The 23,996-nt window shown below is 51.9% G+C and overlaps 8 protein-coding genes across 8 annotated transcripts; 5 read left to right on the top strand and 3 right to left on the bottom strand.

Annotated features, from left to right (window-relative positions):
* Positions 1–1,621: 1,621 nt before the first annotated feature.
* On the bottom strand, positions 1,622–2,483 carry J4E78_004642 (uncharacterized protein; the record flags this gene model as incomplete). Its single annotated transcript, XM_049365270.1, has 2 exons — positions 1,622–2,252; positions 2,302–2,483. 2 exons carry the CDS (start codon positions 2,481–2,483, stop codon positions 1,622–1,624), a joined length of 813 nt encoding a protein of 270 aa, XP_049223071.1.
* Positions 2,484–4,641: 2,158 nt separating this feature from the next.
* J4E78_004643 (uncharacterized protein) lies at positions 4,642–5,731 on the top strand (the record flags this gene model as incomplete). Its single annotated transcript, XM_049365271.1, has 2 exons — positions 4,642–4,931; positions 4,981–5,731. The coding sequence occupies 2 exons, from the start codon at positions 4,642–4,644 to the stop codon at positions 5,729–5,731; spliced, it is 1,041 nt and encodes a 346-aa protein (XP_049223072.1).
* A 157-nt stretch (positions 5,732–5,888) lies between these two features.
* On the top strand, positions 5,889–6,791 carry J4E78_004644 (uncharacterized protein; the record flags this gene model as incomplete). Its single annotated transcript, XM_049365272.1, has 3 exons — positions 5,889–5,892; positions 6,086–6,445; positions 6,508–6,791. 3 exons carry the CDS (start codon positions 5,889–5,891, stop codon positions 6,789–6,791), a joined length of 648 nt encoding a protein of 215 aa, XP_049223073.1.
* A 1,466-nt stretch (positions 6,792–8,257) lies between these two features.
* On the top strand, positions 8,258–11,827 carry J4E78_004645 (uncharacterized protein; the record flags this gene model as incomplete). The annotated part of the gene is made up of 2 exons (XM_049365273.1): positions 8,258–10,820; positions 10,944–11,827. 2 exons carry the CDS (start codon positions 8,258–8,260, stop codon positions 11,825–11,827), a joined length of 3,447 nt encoding a protein of 1,148 aa, XP_049223074.1.
* A 734-nt stretch (positions 11,828–12,561) lies between these two features.
* Positions 12,562–15,609, bottom strand: J4E78_004646 (uncharacterized protein; the record flags this gene model as incomplete). The annotated part of the gene is made up of 5 exons (XM_049365274.1): positions 12,562–12,864; positions 13,262–14,260; positions 14,474–14,775; positions 14,825–15,223; positions 15,276–15,609. 5 exons carry the CDS (start codon positions 15,607–15,609, stop codon positions 12,562–12,564), a joined length of 2,337 nt encoding a protein of 778 aa, XP_049223075.1.
* Positions 15,610–16,507: 898 nt separating this feature from the next.
* Positions 16,508–18,334, top strand: J4E78_004647 (uncharacterized protein; the record flags this gene model as incomplete). The annotated part of the gene is made up of 1 exon (XM_049365275.1): positions 16,508–18,334. The coding sequence occupies one exon, from the start codon at positions 16,508–16,510 to the stop codon at positions 18,332–18,334; it is 1,827 nt and encodes a 608-aa protein (XP_049223076.1).
* A 2-nt stretch (positions 18,335–18,336) lies between these two features.
* On the bottom strand, positions 18,337–19,850 carry J4E78_004648 (uncharacterized protein; the record flags this gene model as incomplete). Its single annotated transcript, XM_049365276.1, has 2 exons — positions 18,337–19,311; positions 19,362–19,850. The coding sequence occupies 2 exons, from the start codon at positions 19,848–19,850 to the stop codon at positions 18,337–18,339; spliced, it is 1,464 nt and encodes a 487-aa protein (XP_049223077.1).
* A 572-nt stretch (positions 19,851–20,422) lies between these two features.
* On the top strand, positions 20,423–22,244 carry J4E78_004649 (uncharacterized protein; the record flags this gene model as incomplete). The annotated part of the gene is made up of 2 exons (XM_049365277.1): positions 20,423–20,596; positions 20,652–22,244. The coding sequence occupies 2 exons, from the start codon at positions 20,423–20,425 to the stop codon at positions 22,242–22,244; spliced, it is 1,767 nt and encodes a 588-aa protein (XP_049223078.1).
* Positions 22,245–23,996: the final 1,752 nt, after the last annotated feature.

Consider the following 23,996-nt stretch of genomic DNA (forward strand, 5'->3'; position numbering starts at 1 on the left):
TGTCTTACCTCCATCATCGACGAACGAACGAGCAATTTTGCGAGCACGCATCGAATCAATCACGAGCGCGACTCTTGATCCGCACTTCCCATTCTTACAAACATCTCAAAGGCCGTTTTAAATCAACATGTCGAACCAAGGCTACTACCAAGGCGGGCCTCAGCCTCAGTACCCACAGCAAAGGTACGCTTCCCACGACCGTCTACAAGCACGAGCGATATCGCGCAAAGCCGCGCGCACACCCAATCTCCCCTGCGATCGCAAAAGACACATACGTAGTGGTAGAGTGAACAAGTGCTAACTTCATCACAGCTACGGTCCCCCAGGCGGCGGCTACGGCCAACCCCAACAATACGGCGCTCCACCACCACAACAGCAGATGTACTACGGTCCCCCGCAAGGACAATACCAACAGGCGCCACCACAACCAAAGCAGAAGAAGGACAGAGGATGCTTGGCCGCTTGGTAAGTGGGCACGATATACTCGGGGCTTGTACTTTGGCTAACGGAAGACTAGTCTGGCGACACTGTGCTGTTGTTTCGTGTGCGAAGAGGGTTGCGAGTGCTGCGCTGATTGCTGCGAGTGTGCGGCGGAGTGCTGTTAGATGGATAATGGGGAGTAGCTGGATGGGCCAGACGGGGTGTTGGCCGGCACCGGTATTGAGTTGAAGGTGCGCATGGGGAATATGCGAGTGGGTTGTGATGGCATGGGTATGAACTCTTGTCGTTTTCCTTCTGTTTTTGAGTATACCTGACCACTTCTGGTCTTTCTTATGATATTCAGTGTACGGCTTGTCTGGTTTGTGGAGGCAGGTCCAATTCGAACCCGTTTATGTATGATGGCAGAAGTCGGTCGTGTCTGTGTCTTCTGATGGAATAACTCTGCATGACGAGAGATAAGCCCAGGGTTTTGTTAGGTGCATCTCGTTCGTAGTCATCGGGAGCTCCAGATCTCATTGCCGGTCGAGGTTCGGTGAATCATATGCGACAGCGCAAGCACCTTCGTGTTGAGAGATTCTAATTTCTTGTAGCCACTCCACCCTCCTCAAAGTCCTGACATCATGTTCTACCCTCTTTCTCGCCACTCGACAACCTTTCTCCCGATCTATAGCCAGAGACTTACCTCTGCCTGAAGATTTGTGCCCTCCACGAAAAACACAAGATCGGATCGTATGAGATTGGGTGAACGCCCCAAATGAAACAAACGCTAGAACAAACGCTGAAGAAAACGCTGCAACAAATGCTGATAAATGGAAGAAGATACTTACCCATTCGGTTTTCTCATTCCGTCTGGCTGCAGTCGTGCCTTGATGGTCGTCTCTTTTCGAATGGGTGTTTGGCACCAGGAACCTGAGCAAAAAATGGCCAGGTAAACCGTGCGTCCCCAAATGCCAAACAGGTGTGGTTGATATGCAAGTTCTGCCGGACATTGGTCGTGAAAGGTCGTGTGCTCTAAGTGCAGGTCTACCTAGTCAGTGTACATGTCGTAGGCAATTCATACAAGGATCCTTACCGCAAAGTGTCGTATAACGGCTCCTAGCAAAGGCCTCGTTCCTCAATATCCCCAACAACCTCTTGAACAGCGGCTGGCTGCATACGAAGTCGCCACAACCGAACCTCCTCAATAGTGGAGGTAGACCAAAGAGTTGGCGGATCCACTGTACCAGTCGACCTCAATTCCATCACCCTCCTTCTTCTTGACTTGGTCAACGAACCTCTGCTTAGTGTCGTTGAGAGGCTCCCTGGTAGGTACTGTGTGAAACCAAGTGCTAGTAACGATACGTTGGCTCATCTCTGCCATTTTGGTATGCAGGTATACTTTCATAATCCCCGGGAATGTCTGTCGCAGGAGTTTGCGGAACCCGTCCTTATAGAGGCTGTAGTACCCGAATGGCATGTCCACCGAGACGATGAGACGTCTCTGACCGAGCGGGCGGCCCAAGATCCATCGGTCGCATGTGTCCAGATTATCGAATCCGAAGTTGTTCAAGCTGTAGACCATTGCCGATGACTCAACGTACATTTGGCGGCATACTTTGGGGACCGCAAAAGTGGGTTGGACAAAGCTGGACGAAGTGTTCGGGCCTTGGGTCAAAGGGTGCGTAACATGCGTGAGCCTGATATCCCATCTTCGAACGCATGAGTAATCATGGATGTCGACTTGATGATAGCCAACAGCATACTGCCAGATCTTGTTGCGGATTTCTGCCGGAAGACTGAGAAGCGGAGACTGGATGGAGTTGGCTTTGGCGCTGTTGTGCGTCAGCTTTCATAGGAGGCAGATCGTGGAGTCGCATCTACATCTTCATCAATTCTGAGCGAGCAGGAATCTCGGCTTTCATCAACCCGTTCATGTACCTGCGACCAGGTTGTTTGGGCTTGCGGACTGTGGGATCTTTCTTCTTGACGACCTTTGTACGTTTCGAGGAAAGCGTGTGATCTTTCGGCGCCGCAGAGCGGGTGGGCAGTTCGGGTGAGCCCATACTTGAAACTCGATATGGTCTTGCTGGGTGTGAAGAGAGCGTGTGGTTGAAGGAGAGCAGACTCAAGAGAGCTCGATAACTGCAAGATCGGAGACGTCCGCATAATGGGCGATGAAATGAGCGATGAAAAATGAGACATGTGCGAAGATTGGTCGAGATGAATTATCTGCTTTGAGACTGGTGAAGCCAGTACATGACCATTATGAAAAGTGATGGTGAGAGGAACGACGGGCTGCCGGCGCCGATGACTAACGCTTATCTAGGAACCTCACCGCGTCTCGAAGGTATCTGGCACGGTGATTGCTGGTGATGCAACTGCCTGCTCTTGTATCAAGAGATGATGCAACTCACCATGCGTACATGTAGTGTCGGCATCCTCATCTGCGACCTATGAATGTAACGGACACCACGAGTCTTCGCGCTAAGGTCAATGAGAGACAGTTCATCCATCGTGCCGTGAAACTCTCTGCGATGAAGTCCTTGGGTACCTAAGCGGGATGTCATGCAGGGCTTGAGATTGGAGAACCATAATTGAGCGGTTGAAAAGACTTCGGTGGAGGCATCTTCAGATATAGTCTAGCCATTTCTGTATCAAGATGACGTCAGAGAACTTGCTGTCTCCCACCTCTGCACCTGGGCAGAATCCGGCCATGTCCATAAAATACAGTAACGACAAATATGTTGTGCTGTCACCACATCTCATTTGTAACCCCCTTTTGGCAGTCATCGCCGTATCCAATTCTTTCAGACCCCCCGGAGGATATTTGTCCCAGCAACACCGACATGTGTGTACTCCGTAACGACAATCTTCAGGCCACTCCTCTCCCTTTGCAACAGTACTTTAGTCCTCTCCTGAATATCCTGCTCAATCTGGTCGGCCGACCAACCATTCATTTCGCAAGAAAACCGGGCGTTCCATAGGTCGACGTAAAGCACTTCAAGGTGTGGGAATAGGTCTGTGAATCTGCAGGATGACTGCTCGAAGTATGCTCGTTCAAAAGAAATTGGAGTCTTTAGCACCTTGATTTGCCGTAACTGTATGGGGAGGCGGCTTGATGTCCAGATTCTCAGGGCGTTCATTGACGTGAAGCCGAAGGAGTTCAGGGCGTATGGTAACAAACAAGTCTCGTCGTACATCTGTCTGCAGACAAGCGATAGTAACGGGTACGATTCCGCTTCTTCATCTTCTACAAGCGCCTTGTTCAGTCCCCCGTAGCAGACTTTTGTTCTCAAGATGATATCCGCAGTCAGGGTGAGGACAACAAAATCGCGTATCTGCAGACATGGCTTCTGCAGAATCATGGTGAAGACAGTATTTCGCAGTTCTGCCGGCAAACGAAGGAGTGGCGACGCGCTCCTGTTTCTCTCAGCACTTCCGTGAGTTAGCTTGTGTCACCGTGGGTGCATCGTTCGTAGCTCACATAAGGCAGACAGCCAATTTGCTTGTGTTGAGGAGACCATGTTCTGTGAGACCCAGCCGTACATGGCTCTCGACTGTGTCTCCCTCTTTACAGAGGCGCATAACGGGCGGAAGTGGACTCATAAGGGGCGTGGTTGTGTCGGAAAACGGGGAGAGCGGTGTTCTTAGGTAGAAGCTCCGCAAGGAGGGTACGTCGGACGCTGAGAGTGCTACGGGGTTAGGCGAGTAGGAAGCCAGCGACCCATAGATGTGAGTGTTCGGAAGGCACGCTAACGACACGCTAGGCCTTTACACTCTGGCGTACTTTCTCCGCTCGTATTTGGGTAGCTATTTGCAGTGAAGCCATTGTCCAATACAGTCGTAACAGCACAAGATATTGCCAAATTGTTGGTATCAAGAAGATCCTCCACCTCCAGTCATTAGCGATTGCATAGGGTGCAGGTGACATATACCATATACTAATGTGCCCGATGTTCCAATGGCGTAGTCGGATGTAGCCGGACTCGTAGGTACGTACTACACCACCTAATAGTTTCCTACTTCTAGATCTCATTACCCTAGGTGCTCGATGACTGCTGCATCAGTGAAGCCTAAAGCACGTGCGAGGGGTTAAGTCAGCCGTTGCCCAGGTGACCCACACTGGTCCACTGCACCTGCCTTGAGCTGAAGGCCTGCTCAAGCTATTACTCGCTCTTTCCCACACTCAACACGTCAGCGAGACAAATCCCCAGCATCACCATGGTTCGCCGCTCTGTTCGCCTTGCGAAACCCGAAGACCGACCCCAAGACCAAATTTTCCATGATCTAGATACCGCTGCGGTCAGCGCCAAAAGCCAGAAACTCGAAGAAGCCGCGCGTGCGCGAAAGAGGCAGCGAGTAGAGCATGGAGAATCCACCTCTTCGGCAGATACCATGATCAAGGACGCTATGGCTAGGTCGGATAATCTCCGAGACGGACATGAGCCCACCCTCTACCGGGGAAGTCAGCTCAACGCACAACTCTCGGCGGATGATCCTCGCAGTGCGATGTATGTATCCAATTCACGCAGATCTCCTCTTTAGCTAATGAGATCGCAGCGTGGAACGTAATAGCTTGCAGTCTCCTCTGCTATCTCTCCCAGCAGAAGTCCGTTGCGTCATCTTCGAATATGCTCTTGGTCACCAACACGTACACATCCTCACTGACGACTACGACACGAACATCTCTGTGGATCTTCCCGGTCCAGCTCGTTTCGGTGTGGATCCGCCTCATAGACGCGAGGCGATATCCCTGATACAAGCGCGGCAGTTCCACAACTGCGTCTTTCCAATTGACTGGAAGGCCTACTATCGTACTCAGCCGTACAAATCTCGTCCATATCTTGTGTCTCCTACTATGCGGCATCAGCCGCAGCAGCAGCGATTTGAACATGAACGAGTGATCACCGCGACCAACGATCGCATGGCGCTATTCCAAGCCGTCTGTCGACAAATCTATCATGAGACTCGGTTCATTCCGTACGAGTTGAACGAATTCTCTTTCCAGGACGAGATGACGATGAAAGATTGGTTCGGCAATAGAGCGGCTGCTCAAAAGCGAGTTATCCATACGGTGTGGTTTGACCAGGAATGGCAGCGCAGTGACGCACTCTTCCCCTGGACCTACCTAGGCGCCCTTATTCATATTGGAAAGATCCATGGTGTCAAGAAAGTGTACGTGTCTGTGGCGGCTGTCGAGCATTTGTGGTCCACACAAAATCGTGGAAACTTTTCCAAGGCCAGATTCGCGGAAAATGTCCGTTCCCTTTTCAGCAGACGAGACGAACTTCAGGTAGAGTTTGTCAAGTAGATTGGTTTAGTGTGGCGTGGTGTGGTTTCTGTGCACGCACCTCATCTATCTGCTTGGCTCAATCTGGGGTTGCATGATAGCAATCTAGAGGCACCTCGCCTGTGCATCCTCAGTTGCCGAGAACAATATAAAGATCTTTGTGCATATTTAAGAAGCGATGCGTGACCAGAGTGCCTTGCTGCATATATTATTCGGGTTGCTAAGTTGCTTTGGGTGGGTGTTCACAGAATAGCTTCTCGACTGGCCAGCCTAAAATGCATCTCCTGCTAGCCCTCTCCGCCCTCGCTGCAACGGCGCAAGCTCATTGCAAGTTCACTACAGTGTAATCGGAAGAGTTGAACTGACTCTCAAAAGACCGCTTCTCCAAGCTCATCCTGAATGGCGTGCCCGAATCGGCGGAGTGGACTTCAATCCGACAAACGAAGAACTACCAAACCAACTCGGGTGTTACTTCCGTTACTAGTCCCGACATGCGCTGTTTCCAAAACCGTCCTGGAACGGGTACTGCCGTTGTCGCTGCTGGTGATAACCTCGGCTTCGTCGCTGAGACATCGATCACGCACTTCGGACCAGTGCAGTTCTATATGGCGAAAGTACCAGATAGTGCGAATGTCAATACGTGGGAGCCGGCGGGGAACGTTTGGTTCAAGGCGGCGAGTATCAGCGCGGTGGGAAGCCCATTGACAAGTGGGGAGAGCACATGGCCTGCGTATGGTACGTCTTCATCTCCCCTCCCGGTGGTTTCCTTCCGCCTTCAGTTGCTAACCCTGGGGCAGGAAAGTCGCAAGTACAGTTCCAGCTCCCTAAGAACGTGCCGAGTGGGAAGTATCTTGTTCGTGTAGAATCCATCGCCCTCCACCAAGCTCAGTCAGTCGGTGGCGCACAGATGTATCTGTCTTGTGCGCAAGTCGAGATTACCGGCGGTGGTAGTGGACAGCCTGGGCCTGTGGTTGCCTTTCCTGGAGCATACAATGCAAATGATCCTGGCCTGAGGTGGTCGTACTATCCGATCGCTACGAGCTACACTGCGCCTGGACCTGCTGTGTGGCAAGGCAATTGAGCTGCTCCGGAACTGGTCGAAACGATGGGTTGCGCGGGCGATGCTGATGCGGAAGGTGTGAGAACATGTGCTGTGGGATCCTCCCTTTCGACAGAATCTTTCCTCCATGAGTGGCCTTCTGCCTGAACCTCTTCTTCTCCCGAGCTTTTTGAGATCGTCATGCCGTACATTCTTTTCATACCAGATATCGCTCCTGTCTCCGCTTCTCTGCCTCCTCTTTCTTAGCCAGCACAAAGGCAACCTCAGACCCAATAGCAACTACAACTGTTGCTGCAATCCCAATGCCAGTTCCAATAGCCGCAAAGCCCAGAATGGTAAAACACGTGAACCCTGTGAAGATAGTGAGGTACATGACACGAAAGAAAAGTAGGAAGAGGCCGTCGGGTCTGCGCTTCATCGCGTGTGAGTGAGATGATTTTCGATGCCTCAGGGCGTTCAAGATATGATACTTCTGAGGTGCTGCTATTTTGATCGTCTCGAGGCTGGGCTTCCGTTTTGGGATACGAGGTGATGTTTGATGCTGATCTTAGCTGGGCAGCACGGCCATTGAATTGTGGGGATGCGATTCCGCGCCAACCGAGCGATTGTGCACACGAAGGGAATAGCATCGTACCACAACGATCAAGTTGTTGATAACGCCTATGACGAGGTGAAGCGCAGTCATCGCGGGGGCGTCAAAGCCACGTGACATGGCGTTCAGCAGCTTGCAGTGGCCGCGTCAGCTTGTCGACAATTGGCCCACGAGGGCGTGTCCTCATGCCAATACTAGGCCGAATGAGCGTGCCATCCTACTACCTATCTGTTTATAGCAGTGGCTATGCAGGCGAGAGGCCCGTTCAGGAAGAACAGACATGATGAAAAGACCCCTGAGGATTTTAGACCGGCCATGGACAGTGAGGGTACAATGCGTTGAACAGTGCGAGTCGAATCGGAGATGAAGTTTCAGTGCTTACAGCATGAGAATTGAGAAGCTTAGTTGCTCGCAGTCAACTGCTCGTGGATGTCGGTTTGCTGGAAGACAATGCGGCGGGCACAAGCGCATTCGCTGACGTAATCGCTCTCCGAATTCGCCAGCAACCTTAACAGGTTCACAGGCTGTAGGGCGCATACACTAGAGAGTACGCCAGATGCATGACGATGGGCATCAAAGTGTTATGGCTCGTGAAAGACACGAGGAACTTTGTGACCGCAAGAAGATGCCGTAATTGAGCAGCTGGCACTTTGAGATCGCGTGTCCGCACGTGTCGACGCGTTTGTCTTGGCGCGCGTGAAGCCGCTCGGTCGCCACTGGTTCACTCGCACATTGCACAGCACACGAGCACCATAACACTACTCAGCCATGCGCAATTGCTTCTTCAATGTTTAGGAATCCTCGAGAAAACCGCTCTTTGCCCGAATCGTCCCGATTAACACCCTCAACCGGGCGGGCTCCATCGCCACCCCGCTCATCGTCTCGAGTAGCAGACATGGCTGCCAAAACCGCAACGAAGAAGGCTGCGCCCAAGCCGAGCACGAAAGCGCCCCCACCGAAGAAAACCAGCGTTCAGACCACTTTGACGCCAGCCGACTTTGCTAAGAAGTCGCCTGCTGGCAATGGCAAGAAGCAGAAGCCGGCTGGCACACCGAACGGCAACATCATGGCATTCTTCAAGAAAGCCGAGGAGATCAACAGCCGTATATTCCTACAAGAACGAGGGTCAAATCCAACGATAGTGCTCGATGGCGACGAGGACGACGTGGGCTGGAGCGACGAGAAGAGCAATGGCGTCATGACTACAGACAACAGCGATGAGCGGTACAACGAGAATGGTGGGAGCAACAAGAGGCGCAAAGTCAGCGAAGAGGCGGTAGCGCCTGTGCCGGCCTGTTCACCACCCCCGCCGGCTGATGTTGAGAGCAATGCTCTGGATGCATTGGCAGCCGACGTTTCTAAGCAAGCGCCTAAACTGCGGAAGAAGTCCGGACCCTTCGTGGACGACTCAGACTCCGAAGACGACGAAGTTGAAATGCCTGCTACAACTCCAGGTATGACCATACGAAGCCATAATGAGGAATCGCCAATGACTAAACCAACGGAGGACCTGTCACCCCCGGATAGTGCCGAACACTCCAAATCCCACGAAACCACACCCATAAAGTCCGAATCGACATCGCAACACGGGGCCGAAGACTCGGAGGAATACGAAGATCTGGAAGACGATGATCTGCTCGAAGGCGAAGAATACGATGAAAGGCGATGGATGAAGGAACAACAGAAGCTCGAGATGGAAGAGGCAGGCTTTGAGGGCGACCCGGACGATTTCGACGCGCCACCTCTATTCCCTGAAGGCGATGATACCGAAGTCAAACACGAAGAGCCACGTACCAATGATATACCTTCCTGTCCGATATGCGGCAACAATCTTCCAGGCCTGTCAGAACAAGACGTATCCGTACACGTCAACGCGTGCCTAGATGGCAACCCACTCCCCTTACCTGTAGTGAAGTCCGAGGATGACAGCAAGGCGACCGTGACGAGCAAAGCGAAGGTTTTCAAAAAGCCAGACAGGCCAGCTAAACCTGGCCAAGCCAATCCGTTCCAGCTTGCGAAGCCCAGCGCCCAGCCAAGTTCAGCCTTTTCGAAGCTTATGGCCGGCCATGCTGAAGATGCTGCGTGGGCATCTGCTGCAGCCGAGAACAACAAGTCTCGCGGCAAGCCTGCATACCAACGCACCTGCCCATTCTACAAAATCATGCCAGGCTTGTTTATCGCTGTAGATGCGTTTCGATATGGAGCCGTCAAAGGTCAGAATGCCTACTTCCTGAGTCATTTCCATAGCGATCATTACATCGGGCTTACTTCCTCATGGAAGCATGGACCGATATACTGTAGCAAAGTCACTGGCAACTTGGTACGACAACAGCTTCGTGTGGACCCCAAGTGGGTGGTCGATCTGGATTTTGAGAAAAAGACAGAAGTACCAGGAACGGAAGGCGTCCACGTCACAATGATCTCTGCGAATCATTGCCCTGGCAGCTCTCTGTTCCTGTTCGAAAAGGAACTTAGCAAGGGCAAGAACCCGAAGTTACAAAGAGTGCTACACTGCGGAGACTTCCGTGCGTGTCAAGCGCACATCGAACACCCGCTATTACGCCCAGACGTCCTCGATGCTGTGAGTGGAAAGAATCGGCAACAAAAGCTAGACGCTTGCTACCTTGACACCACCTACCTGAACCCCAAATACGCTTTTCCGCCTCAGAAGCAGGTCATCCAAGCTTGCGCGGACATGTGCGTAAGTCTCAGCAAAGTCCGCGCGGACGACTCCGATGGATGGGAGCAGATGAAGCGAGACCGCGCAGGCCAAGGTATGGTCAAGTTCGTTCGGAAAGACTCTAATACCGACGCTACCGGCGAGCCCAAAAGCCCTGCACGAGGCCGACTTCTGGTTGTGGTGGGCACATACAGCATCGGGAAGGAGCGTATCTGCACTGGGATTGCGAAGGCGCTGGGAAGCAAGATCTTCGCCCCTGCCAACAAACAGCGCATATGCAAAGCTCTCGAGGACCCCGAACTGGATGCACTACTCACGACAGATCCCCGGGCAGCCCAAGTGCATATGACACCGCTGTTTGAAATCCGAGCGGAGACATTGGACGACTACCTACGCGATTATGCCGACACGTTTACGCGCGTTGTCGGCTTTAGACCCTCAGGCTGGAACTATCGTCCACCAAAGGGTCGCTTTACCGAGTCACCCCAAGTACAAACCGTCTTGCATTCCGACAATTGGAGAAGTACCTTCTCTATGAAAGAACTGACGCCGCAAGCCGGGAGTGGAAGTCGGGCAAGCTGCTTCGGTGTGCCGTACAGTGAGCATAGCAGCTTCAGAGAGCTGACCATGTTTTGCTGCGCTTTGCGCATCGACAAGATCATCCCGACGGTCAATGTAGGCAGCGCAAAGAGTAGAGAGAAGATGAAGGCCTGGTGCGACCGATGGGCGGCGGACAAGAAAAAGAACGGGCTGTTCAAACTGGGTGAAGACGGAGAGGGTTGGTCATAGTGAGATTTGATTGGCATGCGCATTGCAATAGTGGACCCAAGTCTATGATTTGGTAGCGATTCTACCAACCTTGGCTTCACGCCAATGCCAATGATCTTTCAACATGACTCAGTCTCACTACATATTGATATCAGTCCTCTAATCGACACACTCATCTACGATATCCCCAAGTTCGCTTCCGCCATGTCGTCAATCATCCGCCTCCTCGTCATTTCCGACACTCACTCCGCTTGGCCCTACACCCCAGACTACCCTGCACCTCCATGCGACATCCTCATCCACTGTGGTGATCTCACACAAGTCGGCGGTCTTCCCGCATACAAAAAGGCTATGCAAGACATTCAGACCGTCGACGCAGAGCTCAAGCTCGTCATCGCCGGCAACCATGACCTCGATCTCGATGAAGAGTGGGTGTGCAAGAACGCTGAAGATGGAGAAGAGGAAGAAGATATAGAGGACAGTAGGAAATGTGTCAGTTTCATGAAGTCGCACGAGAAAGAGGGTGTATACTACCTGGAAGAGGGTAGACATGAGTTCAAGCTGAAGGATGGGAGAAGCTTCATTGTCTGGGCGAGTCCGTTTACGCCGGAGTTTAATGGGTATGCGTTTGCGTACGGAAAAGACGAAGATCAATTCACCAACATACCCGAAGACATCGATGTCTTGATGACACATGGACCGCCTTCATTCACCGACGAACTCGGTTACGGTCTCGATGTCAATGTGAAAGGAGAGAGCTGCGGATGCAAAATGCTAGGCGATGCAGTAAAGAGGGTGAAACCAAGACTGCACTGTTTCGGGCACGTACACGAAGGGAGAGGTGCTGTGAAGATACAGTGGTCTGAGATGGGAAATGGGGATGAAAGAGTGAAGATGCTGCCAGATGACGGCAAACCCATTAGCATCAACAAGAAAAATGGAAAGATGAGTCCTGTGCTAGTGAACGCGGCGATATGGGGTGAAACAAAAGGCTGGACTATCGACCTCGACATATAAAATTCCCACTGGCTTCCACCATACCCGAGCAACTCCTGCCACCGCAACCAACACCAAGATGTATCAATCAATGGCCAGCCCCTACTCAGACAGTACCAGCGCACACGAGACTCACGGACCCGCCGACCGCCTCGAGCATCTTGTACACAACCATGGAGTCGACCTTGTTCGCCACTCCCCAATCTTCAAACTCCAAAGGCGATTCGGACTTCCAGGCGCAGCTCTTCTTGTATGCCTTGCACTCATCATTTCGGTCTACGTCGACGTAACATTCGGCTACGGCGTATACACCTACGGCTTCTTGGGCAATAAAGCAGCCGATAATGTCATGGTTCTTCTGTTGATCGTGGTGGTCGCTTTTCTGTGGGTGATGGCTCGAATTTTCTGGGTAACGAAGTCGCAGAGGGAAGTTTCAGGACTAAGGAGGCATTCGTACATGTTGGGTAGGCAGCATGTTGCGAGGGGAAATGAGGGCGCGGATGAAGCGGTGATTGTCGTGGAGAGACAGGATACGGTTTGAGTTCCCCATGTGCTGTGTCAGATGTCACTTATAGCCATGTTATCTTTCAACGACATGGATTTCTGTACAATGGAATTGAGATCTTGATAATTTTGATTAACTACATTTGCATGTGTACCAGGGTATACAAGCCACCTCACCATCTGCGCACCTTTCATGGAGCTACTCTGAGACATGATCGAAGTTCTCAGCAGCTTCGCTCTCCCATTTCCGTTCACTCATCGCGGCCCGACTGTCCTTCAGGATGTTTGAGCCAGTACCGTTCTAGTGCAACTTGGAACGAAGGTGGATGAAATTTGACTGTTTTCGCAAGCTTTTTCGGGAACTCCTCAAGATCTAACGTCTCTGAATCTTCCGATTCGTAACCCGCTTCTTCGCTGTTGATCGACTTCCAGAAGGCCTCCTCCCCGTAACGATGCTCAATCTCAAGTGTCTCGACGTGAAGATTGCGCACGGACTCCAACGCGGAGCGGTATTCGCAATCTGCCGGGCTCTCGAATGAGATGCACCGAGCCTGCTGCCCATAACATTGTAGAAATGAGTGCAAGTTCTCGGCATTCATCCTAGTATTCCTCACAGTCAATTTGTCAAGAGTAGGCGTGTCAGAAGGCGAAGGAAGCGGGATGATCGGCCGAGGATTGATGAATTCGTTATGTTGGCTATGATCGACCACCAACGAGCGAAGGCGAGGAAAGAGACTTGTCGTGATCGACAGTCTGCCCTATCAAGCTGTTAGCACGAATAATAGGATATCTCAGAACCGCGTTGCCAAAGCATAGCATAGGAGATATATACTAGTAACAAGTTAGTAAGATATCTTTAGAGCTATTCGTAGCGGCTACTTTACCCTTCTTTTTATATAATGGTGTTTGGTAGTAGGGGCAATACATGTCTCTTAGAACAAGCGTTTCTACCTTTTGACTGGCTTTCGCGAAGATTACAGAGGGGATGTTGGTGATGAACGCGTGATGTTCATCGAGATCGACGGCCAGAGTCATCGTGCGGACTGTGATCTTCGATGCTACCATGGCTTGAACGAGGATTTGAAGGCCAAGATGAGCTATATTACCAGCATTTCTCATATCCTCTTCTTCGCGGTAGCGTGGGATATTTCGAAACTTCTGGAATAGGTTATGATATCGCCCGGGTCGGGTACGAGGCTGGTGATAGAATTCGATATTTTCGATGTTCTTGAAGCAGAAAAAAACCTGGGCTAAGACCTCTTGAAGGGCCCTCATCCCGGCCTCCTGGATGATGCTCATAGAGGTGGAGGCTCTAGCAAGACGTGGAGGCGATGCGGAAGTAGGAATGCCGCTACCCGTCATTGGAGATCCGTAGCCCTTCTGCTTCCAAATGCGGGGGTACCAAGAGTCTTCAGCCAATTTGATTTGAAGTAGATCTGAGTAAGAGTCTTGGCGTAGTTGATCCCACTCTGCCTGCTCCATCCGCATCGGCATTGCCCCATGATCGAGTGGGTACCCCGGGGGCACTTCAGCGCAGGCTATGATAAGCTTTGTAACCCAAGGAGCCAGATGCTCGCACGTAGACGCTGCGGTAAGGTTGGATATACTTTGACGCGATCTAAGATCGAATATCGTTTCGCCCAGATAAGCACCGAAAGCCTTCCATGAACAATTACGGAAGCGACGGCTCGTGAGGCGAAATGCGAGCGAACACGCTTGCTCCTCTTCCTGGGTGTATCGATAGACAACAGATTCACTGTCTTCGTCTTCGGTAACTGGCGGTACAGCATGCTTCGCAACTTCCAGCAATATGCACTCTAGTAACTCGGCGGGCAGCTTCTCGATGGGCGAAGGATCTGCCAAGGGCAGAGTCACTGAAACCATTGGTATTGTGCTTGTCGTGTTGCTTGTGGGGTTTAAACGGTCGAACTTGGTTTCAAGAATAGAAGGCTGAATGTCAGGGCAGGTGAGAGAAATAAGCGGGTCGACTAGGCATCCGCGCTAGTGAGAACCCACGGAAATGAAAGAACGCGAAGACCCTGAAGTCACAATCGAGATTGCATCATTCTGCACTCCAGGGCTATGTCCGATTGATGAAATATCTTAGTGGATACTTGAAGAAATCGATTACTATTCCAGAGACAGACTTCACGTAGCACTTACCTCAGCTACCGTCGCGCTCACTTCGACAACCGCTACCGCCGGCTCCTTCTCCTTCTTTAGTTTATCTTGTATAGCCTGATAATTCCGGCTCATGGCATTTCTCGTAAACTCCTCACCCGTCACCATTGGATACTTCTTCAGTGGGCCCTGGATCTTGGCGTCTTTGCATGGCTGATTGAAGAAGGCGATGCTGTAGCGCTCGCCGTAGAAGTCATCAGGCTCACATGGAGCCTTGACACGATGAAAAGTCGACTTGAAGCGGTCATCTGACCACGACATAAGGAGGTCACCGACGTTGCAGACTGTGGAGCATGAGTAGAGGTTTCAGGTCGACAGAGCGCATCAACATACCGATTGCGTTCTTGTCTGCGTCCGGCTCAACCTTGGTCCACGCATCCCCGTACCCGAACGAAGTTGATACTTCTCGCCCCGGACAGATCTCAAGACCAGACTGCCCTGCTTTCTGGAACAGCAGAGTCAAGAAGTCCCAGTCGGCGTGTGCGCCCGCTCGATGATGTACCTCTCCTGTTGGATTCGGCACCTGTGGAGTCTCAAAGTAATGTAATAATCGGCAAACAGTCTGAGACTCTGGTCGGCTGACATCGTGAGCTTTGACGAAGTAATCTTCCTCGAAGTTCAACCCTCGCGCGAAGCACCTCATGAGCCTCTCGCTGACTGCCTGTACTCTGTGCATGAACTCCAAAGCCTCCGCTCGGAACCCCGGAAGGGTCTGGTCACTCAGCCATCGACCTATCCAACGATCAGCACGGCCATACACATAAGACGAATAAAAACAGCTCACCGTTCATGCCTTCGCCGAATTGCATTTGATAAGACTCTTTGCGGTCGACTGCACCAGTAGATGGCCGGATTTGAGCATTCTTCTCCCATCCGGCGTTGTGTTGAGGGGAGAATGGCACTTGCGATTTCACGGGATCGGGCTGATTGAAGAATCGCGCTGACTGATTGAAGATGCCGTCGACAGCGTCGCGTGTTATGCCGTGGTCCACGATGCAGAAGAAACCGTGGTTCTCTGCAGCATCGACAAGTTCCTGGGTAATCACATCGATGCGCGCATCGAAGTCGCGGAGGGAGATTGTCGGCACAGGGCGATCAACATACTTCGTCGGTGCCATAATGAGATGGTTGATGTTCGAGCTGATTGACGTTGGTGAGTTTGATATATGACCGTAGTGTCTTGAGGGCAAACTGTATCCATTCTTATGTTCGGTCATCTTTGCTTCTACGCATGTAGTGTCGCAATATGCGTTCAGGCGTGCCAAAGCCGACGCGGCCAGGGCGGCCGCTCACATCGGCCGTCATCACCAACACGTGTGTCGTGCTGCTTAGATAGACACCCGCAGCCTGCGAGACGGAAGTCGCGGTCCAGATGAAGTGGGGCCGAGGCCAGATTGTGGAAGGTTCCGCGTTGTCGGCCGCACCCTGTTCATCTTCCTTCCCCACCAAAATTGTCCGCCGATAGCCAACTGATAGCCAACGCGCCTTGCCAACCACCGGGATCGCGATGCTGAGAAAGACGGTCTCATCGCATCGAGATGTCCTCGATCGCGACTCCTAGTCCACGACCGACACAGTCAACCTTACCATGGACGACAGCAGCACCTCGAAAGGGCCGAGACCCCGTCTGACATGTACAGAGTGCTATAGAAGGAAGATCAAATGTGATAAGAATGTGCCTTGCAGCACATGCATTCGAAGGTCAGCTCATCCGTTTCCAAGGTAGTCTAGTACCCGCGAGTCTTCGACAAAGTGTGATCCTGTGCGACTGTAAATTGCTTTTCGCTGGGAACCCAGAGCTTCTTGGTACTGCGCACGCTGCCCGAACCATCTCATGCTAAGTAAAGTAGGGGATATGCAAGCTTCTGTACGAGAGAAGACGCGGCTGTGACATCCTCAGTACCACCACCACCCGCCTACCAAGCTCAAGGTGCAGCGACAGCACCTGACGATCTAGTGCGCGCTCTACTCGACCGCGTAAGTCAGCTTGAAGCCAAGTTACAGGAACAATGTGATATGGCCTCGAGCGAAGCACCCTTGCCTCTGGAAATCTCTGATACACCAGCGAGTCCAGTTCATAATCCAGCGACCACTTCACCTCTTAACAATAACGTGTCACAACCTGCGGACACTGATGATGCAGCTACCGTGTTGGAGTTTCTAGCATGGGGCCGTAAGAAAGACATCGACTATGGGACATCACCAGAGCAGAACAGCGGGCCACGGCGACTGAGTATCAGGGATGAGGATGAAGCGGTTGCATCCAGTATGCTATATGAAACCAGCAAAGATGCACAGCTTGACGTACTTGAAGCGCTTCTTCCGAACAAGACTCATATCGTCCAGCTTGTGGAGTACCACAGTACCACCATCCTATGGTACCATGGGTCTTACTCCTCAGCAATATTCAAGGACGACCTGGATATCTTTCTTGGAGACTACGAAGGCGACGTCCGGCACCAAGGCTTGAATCTGCAATGGCTTAGTTTACTGTTCGCCATCATAACAGGCAGTATCACATGTGCGCCACCATCTGTCTATCAGTCTTGGGGTTTCTCATCAGAAGAGAGGAAGGTCTTGTCACAAAGATGGTACGAAGCGACTGTGACGTGTCTCGAAATCGCTGGCTACATCGAGGCTCATACCATCTACTCTGTTCAAGCCATCGCAACATTGACCATCGCGGCTCATATCCTTGGCAAGTCGAACAGCCAGTCGATACTGCTTGCCTCAGCTGGTCGTATTGCCCAGAGTCTTGGGCTGCACCGACTTGGACCAGAAAGCGCAACCTCTGCCACCTCGAAGGAGCAGCTACGCCAGCGTGAAGCCGGTCGACGAGTCTTCAATCAGCTTTGCACGCAAGATTGGTTCCAGATTCCGTTCTCCGAGTCATATTCGCTCAATCCTCGCTTCTTCACTACCGCAAAGCCGCTGAACTGCAATGACGACGACATGGTACCGCATCCATTGAGCATACCCACCCAAGCGAGCTATTGCAACTATCGCTATGACATTGCAGCGCTTATGCCGCAACTCCTAGATGCGATGACAGGCTGTAACACGCTTTTCACGAAATATGAACAGGTGCTACATTACGACGAGAAGATGCGCAAGCTTGCGACTGCATGTATACCTACATTTCTATCAACGAATGCGCCGGTGGCGACCGATTGGCCTATCTATGTTGGCTGGGCTAGACGCTCGCTGACTATATGTGCTTCACACAAGATCATCATGATACATCGAAAATTCATCGGTCTCTCCTTCACCAATTCCGCGTTTCAATTCACTCGGCGTACCTGTATCGCGGCGTCGAAGACCATATTGAAAGAGGCACTATCAGGCAGTGATGAGCAGGGCCCAATACTATGGATCGAGCAAGCCTTTTCAGTAGCAGCGGGGATCATCCTCAGTCTCGATACCCTTCATCGATCGGCTAGTGACAGGGAGTTCGACGAGCACACCAGACTTGTTGCAGACACAATCGGTTATTTGAGTAGATTCGAACATAGCAAGATTGCCTCGCGCGGCGTGCGATTGCTGTCGGGATTGCAGCGCGAGCTCCAGGGTGGAGGCGTGAACAGCAAGAAGCGTGCACGACCTGCGGACAGTCTTGGAATCCCGTCGCCGTTGGGCAAGCGAACCCGCAGATTTAACGTGGAGACCTTTATCAGCGATGTAGCCCAAGACTTGCAGGTAACAACCCCCACGTCATCATCGACCGAAGATGTTCCTATAGGCGTGGGAGATACTTCATGGAACTCTTTCATGAACTTGCTACCGCCACAAACAGGCTTTGGAGGGCAAAGCCTGTTCGATGACTTGCTGTCATTTCAATTCTGAATTCATATATACTTCAACGACATGTGGTTTCGTGCACCTACATCGCTCCTTTTCCGTATGTCTGCCACTGACTTCTTTGCTTTCTGTATGATCGTCTCCTCATCAATGTGCAACAGCTTGCCGTTACTGACAAGCAACTGACCATCTACAAGAACTGTATCGACATCGGCACCAGAGGAATGGATTAGCACTGTGATTGGATCAATGCCACCGGAAGCCTGCTCGTTCGGGTCCCAGGGAGCACAAGATGCGCTTTTTGGCTCAACAACGACGATGTCCGCTTTCTTCCCAACCTCCAGGCTTCCGATTCCATCTTCTAATCCTAGCGCTCTTGCGCCGTTGATCGTCGCGAACTCCAAGACATCATACGCGCTGAGAACCCCAGCATTTTGTCGGACGCCGCCATGTAGAATGGATGCTAGATGCATCTCCCGAAACATGTCATACGTATTATTACACGGTGCGCCGTCCGTCCCCAGAGCTACATTCACACCGCTGGCCACCATGTCTGGTATCGGTGCCACGCCAGACCCAAGCTTGAGGTTACTTGTAGGGTTATGCGAGACAGTACTTTTACTTTTGCGCAAGATATCGAAATCTCCAGCGGCTGGATCCGGATGTACGCAGTGGGCAAATACCGACTTGGATCCCGTCAGCTGCGTATCTCGGCAGAACTCGAAAGGGCTGCATTGGTAATACTGTCGGTAGATGGGTAGGTCTTTAGGAGCCTCCGCGCAGTGCATAGTGAGACCGATGTCGTGTGCTCGCGCTGCTTCGCCGATCGTAGCATGGACCGCCATTGGTGAGCCTCGAGGTGTGCCCGCTGCAAACCACATGTGTAGACGGTCGTCGGAAGAGCCATGATACTTCTTGTGCGCTGATAGTGCAACTTCCACAGACATTGAGTCCACGTCCCGATCTCTGGCATCTTTCATGTTGAGATCTGAGTTTGTCTCGCCGACTTTGATCAATTTGCCCTAGCAGCTAAGTCAGCTCCATTACATCGACAGTGCTTCGAAGAACTCACTAAGCACGCACGAATGCCAGTTTCTTCTACTGCTCTGACGACGTTCTCAAGGCCGCTCCTATGCGTAAGCATAGCCTCGAGAAAACATGTCGTCCCCGTCTTCAGCATCTCCGCGATCGTCAGCATTGAAGCCACATAGCCATCCTCTTCGGCGTAGTTGGCCTCCAATGGCCAGATTGCATCACATAACCAGTTGTGCAATGGGAGATCTTCGGCTAGTCCACGGAGCAGTGATTGCGCAAGATGGGCGTGTGTGTTAACCAAGCCTGGTATGATGATCTTGTTCTTGCAGTCGACGATGTCAAGATCTCTGTTCTCGCTGTGGTTGACTTGATCGATGAGATCAGAGGTCTTTCCGATTGCTGTGATACGGCCGTTTTCAACGAGGATCGCACCATCGAGTATGATTTCGCGACTCTTATTGACAGTGACGATGGTCGCATTCGTCAAAAGGCGCAGTGGCTTCTGATTTGATCTTGCCATGTTCATTCGAAGTGATGTTAACGTCGCTGGCTAAGATTCACGGGGATGCTAGGTGCGGCGTTGGAGGGCTTTGTGAAGGTGTAGGTTCAAGTTTCTAGGAGATGTCATCCGTCCCTATTTTCATCAACGAACTTAGCAATCCAGGCGAACAATTACTTCAGTCGATTACTCTCAAGATCCTATTTGCATAATCGCGACTTCCCATAGGCGTGCGCTGACAGCCGCCTCCGCCGCTCTCCGCTTTCGCGCCTTCGCTAAGGTGGCATGGGGCGGCCGACGCTAGTGATATCTCCCCTCTTATCTAGCTCACGTACTCTGTCACCCGTCGCACATCTCACGGCATACGCACAAGTATCATCGCAGTGTTATCAGGTACAAACAATAGCCGGATCCCGATGGGCTGGTTATCGCGGGGTTTACAAGCGCAGAAACGCCTATCGTGGGAAAGGCTCCTGCCGATCTAGAACCACGAGTCAACAATGGCTAACAGGTTGATATATAACCATGCAGCTGAAATACATTTGCCGCGGGAACTCAGTCAGCATACTGGATTCCCACTGGGCTGAGTAGGAGTAATCATGGTCACCGACTCCCGGAGCGAGATGGAGCCGAAGTCCAAGTACGCTGAAGAAACGGGTCAATACTCGTCCGCCGAGAGTCAAGAGATAGGTACAGTGACCACGAAGTGGCAGGATACGCTCGCAGAGATCAATTATGCTTTTACGACGAAAGATGGATGGATCGGCGACTACGTATGTCAATACTTAACCTACCCGACTATCTGCCATAGGTAGCTGACAACCCCAGGACTACGTCTACTTGATCACTCCCAACATCTGGCCCTTGAACAGAAAGTACAAAAACTATCAAGCGCCATTCTACGGACTCAACGACCGCGTGCCCATTCTCTTGACACTACTCCTCGGCCTTCAGCATGCACTCACCATGATCGGATCCATTGTGTCACCACCACTCGCAATCGCCTCCGGAGCGTTCAACTTCGAGCCAGCTATGACGACGTACCTAGTCTCGACAGCCTTCATCACCACAGGTATCGCGACAGCCCTGCAAGTTACTCGGCTGCATATTATGAAGACGCCCTTCTTCATCGGCACAGGACTCTTGAGCGTCGTGGGACCGACATTCGACATCCTACCCATCGTCTTCAACTACGCCGCTTTACGATACAAGTCCGGCTCTTGCCCAGTTCTCGAAGACGGAACTCAAGGGCCATGCCCTGATGCGTGGGGTGCATGCCTAGGCACTATGCTGTGCTGTGTCTGGATTCAGATAGCCATGGCTTTCGTACCGCCCAAGATGCTCAACAAGATCTTTCCCAAGCTCATTACCGGGTCACTCCTTACCCTCATCGGAGTCTACCTTGTCGGCAACGGACTGCAGAACTGGGGCGGATCCTCGAATTGCCACGGAGGAGAGGGTTTCTACGCTCTTTGTCCGGATATCACTGCGCCGCGACCGCTCATATGGGGACATCCGAAGTTGATCGGCTTGGGGTTCAGTGTGTTTGCTACTATCATCTTGGTCGAAGCCATCGGTGCGCCGCTCATGCGTTCGGCTTCGGTCATCATCGGTCTAGCTGTAGGATGTGCCATCTCAGGCGCAACAGGCTACTGGTCGACGGAACAGCTCAACCAAGCACCCGGCGGAACCTTTCTTTGGGTGCACACGTTCAAGCTCTCCGTTGATGGCGCGCTAGTATTGCCTATGATAATCATGTTTGCTTGTCAGGCCGTGTCTTGCATTCCCGATATTCTGGCCACTGCAGAACTGTCAGGTGTTGACATTGAAGGAACGGAGTTCAACAGCAGGATCCAAGGCGGCATTCTGTGCGACGGACTTGGAAGCTTCTTCAGTGCACTGGCTACGGGCCCACCGATGGTTAGCCAGGCAGGCAACAACGGCGTTATTGTTCTCACCGGTTGTGCATCTCGCCGTGCAGGATGGGCAGCAAGTGGCTTCCTGATCCTTATGGGGGTCATTGCGAAGTTCGGTGCTGTCTTCGCTTCTATGCCGCCGTCTGTCCTCGGCGGTATGCAAGTCTTCCTTTACAGCACCATTGCTGTGGCTGGTATCCGTGTCCTCGCACTCATCCCATGGACCCGCCGCGATCGCTTCATCCTCGCAGTCTCCCTGGGCATTGGGTTCATGGATATATGTCAGCCCGACTGGTTTTCACAGGTTTTATCGTACGATGGGCCAAATGAGAATCTGGTGGGATTCGAGCAGGGCATCAACCTTGCTGTGGAGACTCCGTTTGTCATTGCTGCTATTGTTGGTATATTCTTGAACGCTGTACTGCCGAAGGACAAAAGCGCGGCGCCGATGGTAAGATACGGTGATGAACAGAAACATCCTAGGATAGGGCAACGTGAGGATTAGACATATATCACAGATATTAAGAGGCTTTTTCCCGAGTCATGGCGTGATGGTCTTGTTTGTGTATTCATCTTTATGTGATAGATCTTGTATGCATACGGCGGTGTCTCGGTACCGCTGCTATCGCACCATGATTTTCATCGCTTATTGAAGCGACGTCTATCTCTGGAGATGATAACTTGCTACCTGCGGAGAGGACTTCCAGATTCCATCCTGCCACCAGCCTCGCTCTACCTTCTGCCTAACCATCCAGGCATCCAATATATGCCTTAACATCCCACTTAACACGCGACCAACATGCCACTCTATTCGGTCCTTTTCCACATTCCTCGTCGGCCTCCCGACCCCACAACCGCCCCATCACAAAGCACATCCAAGTTTCATAGTGGCCTCGCGTGGAAGTGGTATGTGGTTTCGAATAGTCTTCGGCGCGCGGCAGAAATGCGGATACCAACGACGATGCGGTGTGGGTAAGGGCTTAGCCGAATCGAACATCATTTGCAAGAATGGGGGAGGTTGGTCTGTGAAGATCTTCAAGGCTAGGAATTCTCGGCTGCCCTGCCGAGTTACATCGGCGGACGGCAGGTAAAATATCGCAGCAAGGCGAAAGTGGAGATAATGAAGCGGAGAGTGGAAATGCGAGTTTTCCCTCGAAGTGGGTTTTGACCTGCCATGGCCAACGATAGGAGTTTTGGAGATTACGATGGTGATTCATGGCATTGATGATGATATTTTTGAAAACGAGGCTGTGCCAAAATTATCATTACCCAGGTACCTCCACCTCGGAGTAGACCGACCGAGAAAGAATACATAGTAACAATACACGCAGTACTCGCCAAACCGGTCCTTTCCTAGTCCCCAACGACCAATTCTCCCGCTTCTTCTCCCGCTGCCCCTGCCCTCTTGGTTCTCACGACCCTGTTCCCGAACGCTGATCATCAATGCATTGCATGCGTACCTAGGTATCAAACAACGCGCGCTCGCGCAATCGTTCAGATCGGTGAGTGACCTCGTACAATCCACTTTTTAGCATTGTAGCAAAGCATGACTCGCCAAGCAAGTTGACGAGTCGGATGCATTAGTCAGGGAGGGTAGACGTTGGAAACTTGCTTGGCCAAGACACATGGGACAGCAACTGGGTGATGGGTGGGTTCGTTCACTGGGATTGGGAACAAAACGCACTGTGGGTAAGTCGCTTGGGGGAACATTACGATGAAACCAGGGGTCAGGGGGCGGTTTGCTGGGATTCTGGTGGTCGGCGACTATTCCGCCCGGGTTAGTGTTAGTCTGCTGTCGTCGTCGTAGTGGTGGCTGATGGAAAGTGCCGTAAAGTGTGCGTGGTAGTCTTGTTTAGAGCACGCACACGCGGCAGAGAAAGTGTGACATCTGGAAAGAAGGTTTGATGTATCTGCGGTATGCAAAAGCTGCATGTTCACGTTACATATTGCCCGCCGCGTTGTGACATGATGCAGTAGCGTACGTTTTTTCCACGCTTATCCCCCTTCCTTCGCTCCCATGTCAGATCCTATTGATCTCTAGCGTCTTCTCCACAATCATGAAAAGCGTTCCATTCGAGCCAGGCTGGCAGGGCGGCTTACTGCAGGGGCCCGTGCGCTGCAAGGTTGGCTTTTATTTTTTTCACATGCCGAAAAGTTCAGGGGACGAGGACGCTCGAGCGGTTTTTACCTCGGGATCTTTCCAGGCTGGCGGGTGGGAGGGCGTGTGCCTCGATATTGACCCTTGGAGCCGCGAAAC

The sequence above is a fragment of the Alternaria triticimaculans genome (genome assembly GCF_023758025.1).
Source record: "Alternaria triticimaculans strain BMP 0046 chromosome Unknown scaffold_5, whole genome shotgun sequence".
NCBI classification, from domain to species: domain Eukaryota; kingdom Fungi; phylum Ascomycota; class Dothideomycetes; order Pleosporales; family Pleosporaceae; genus Alternaria; species Alternaria triticimaculans.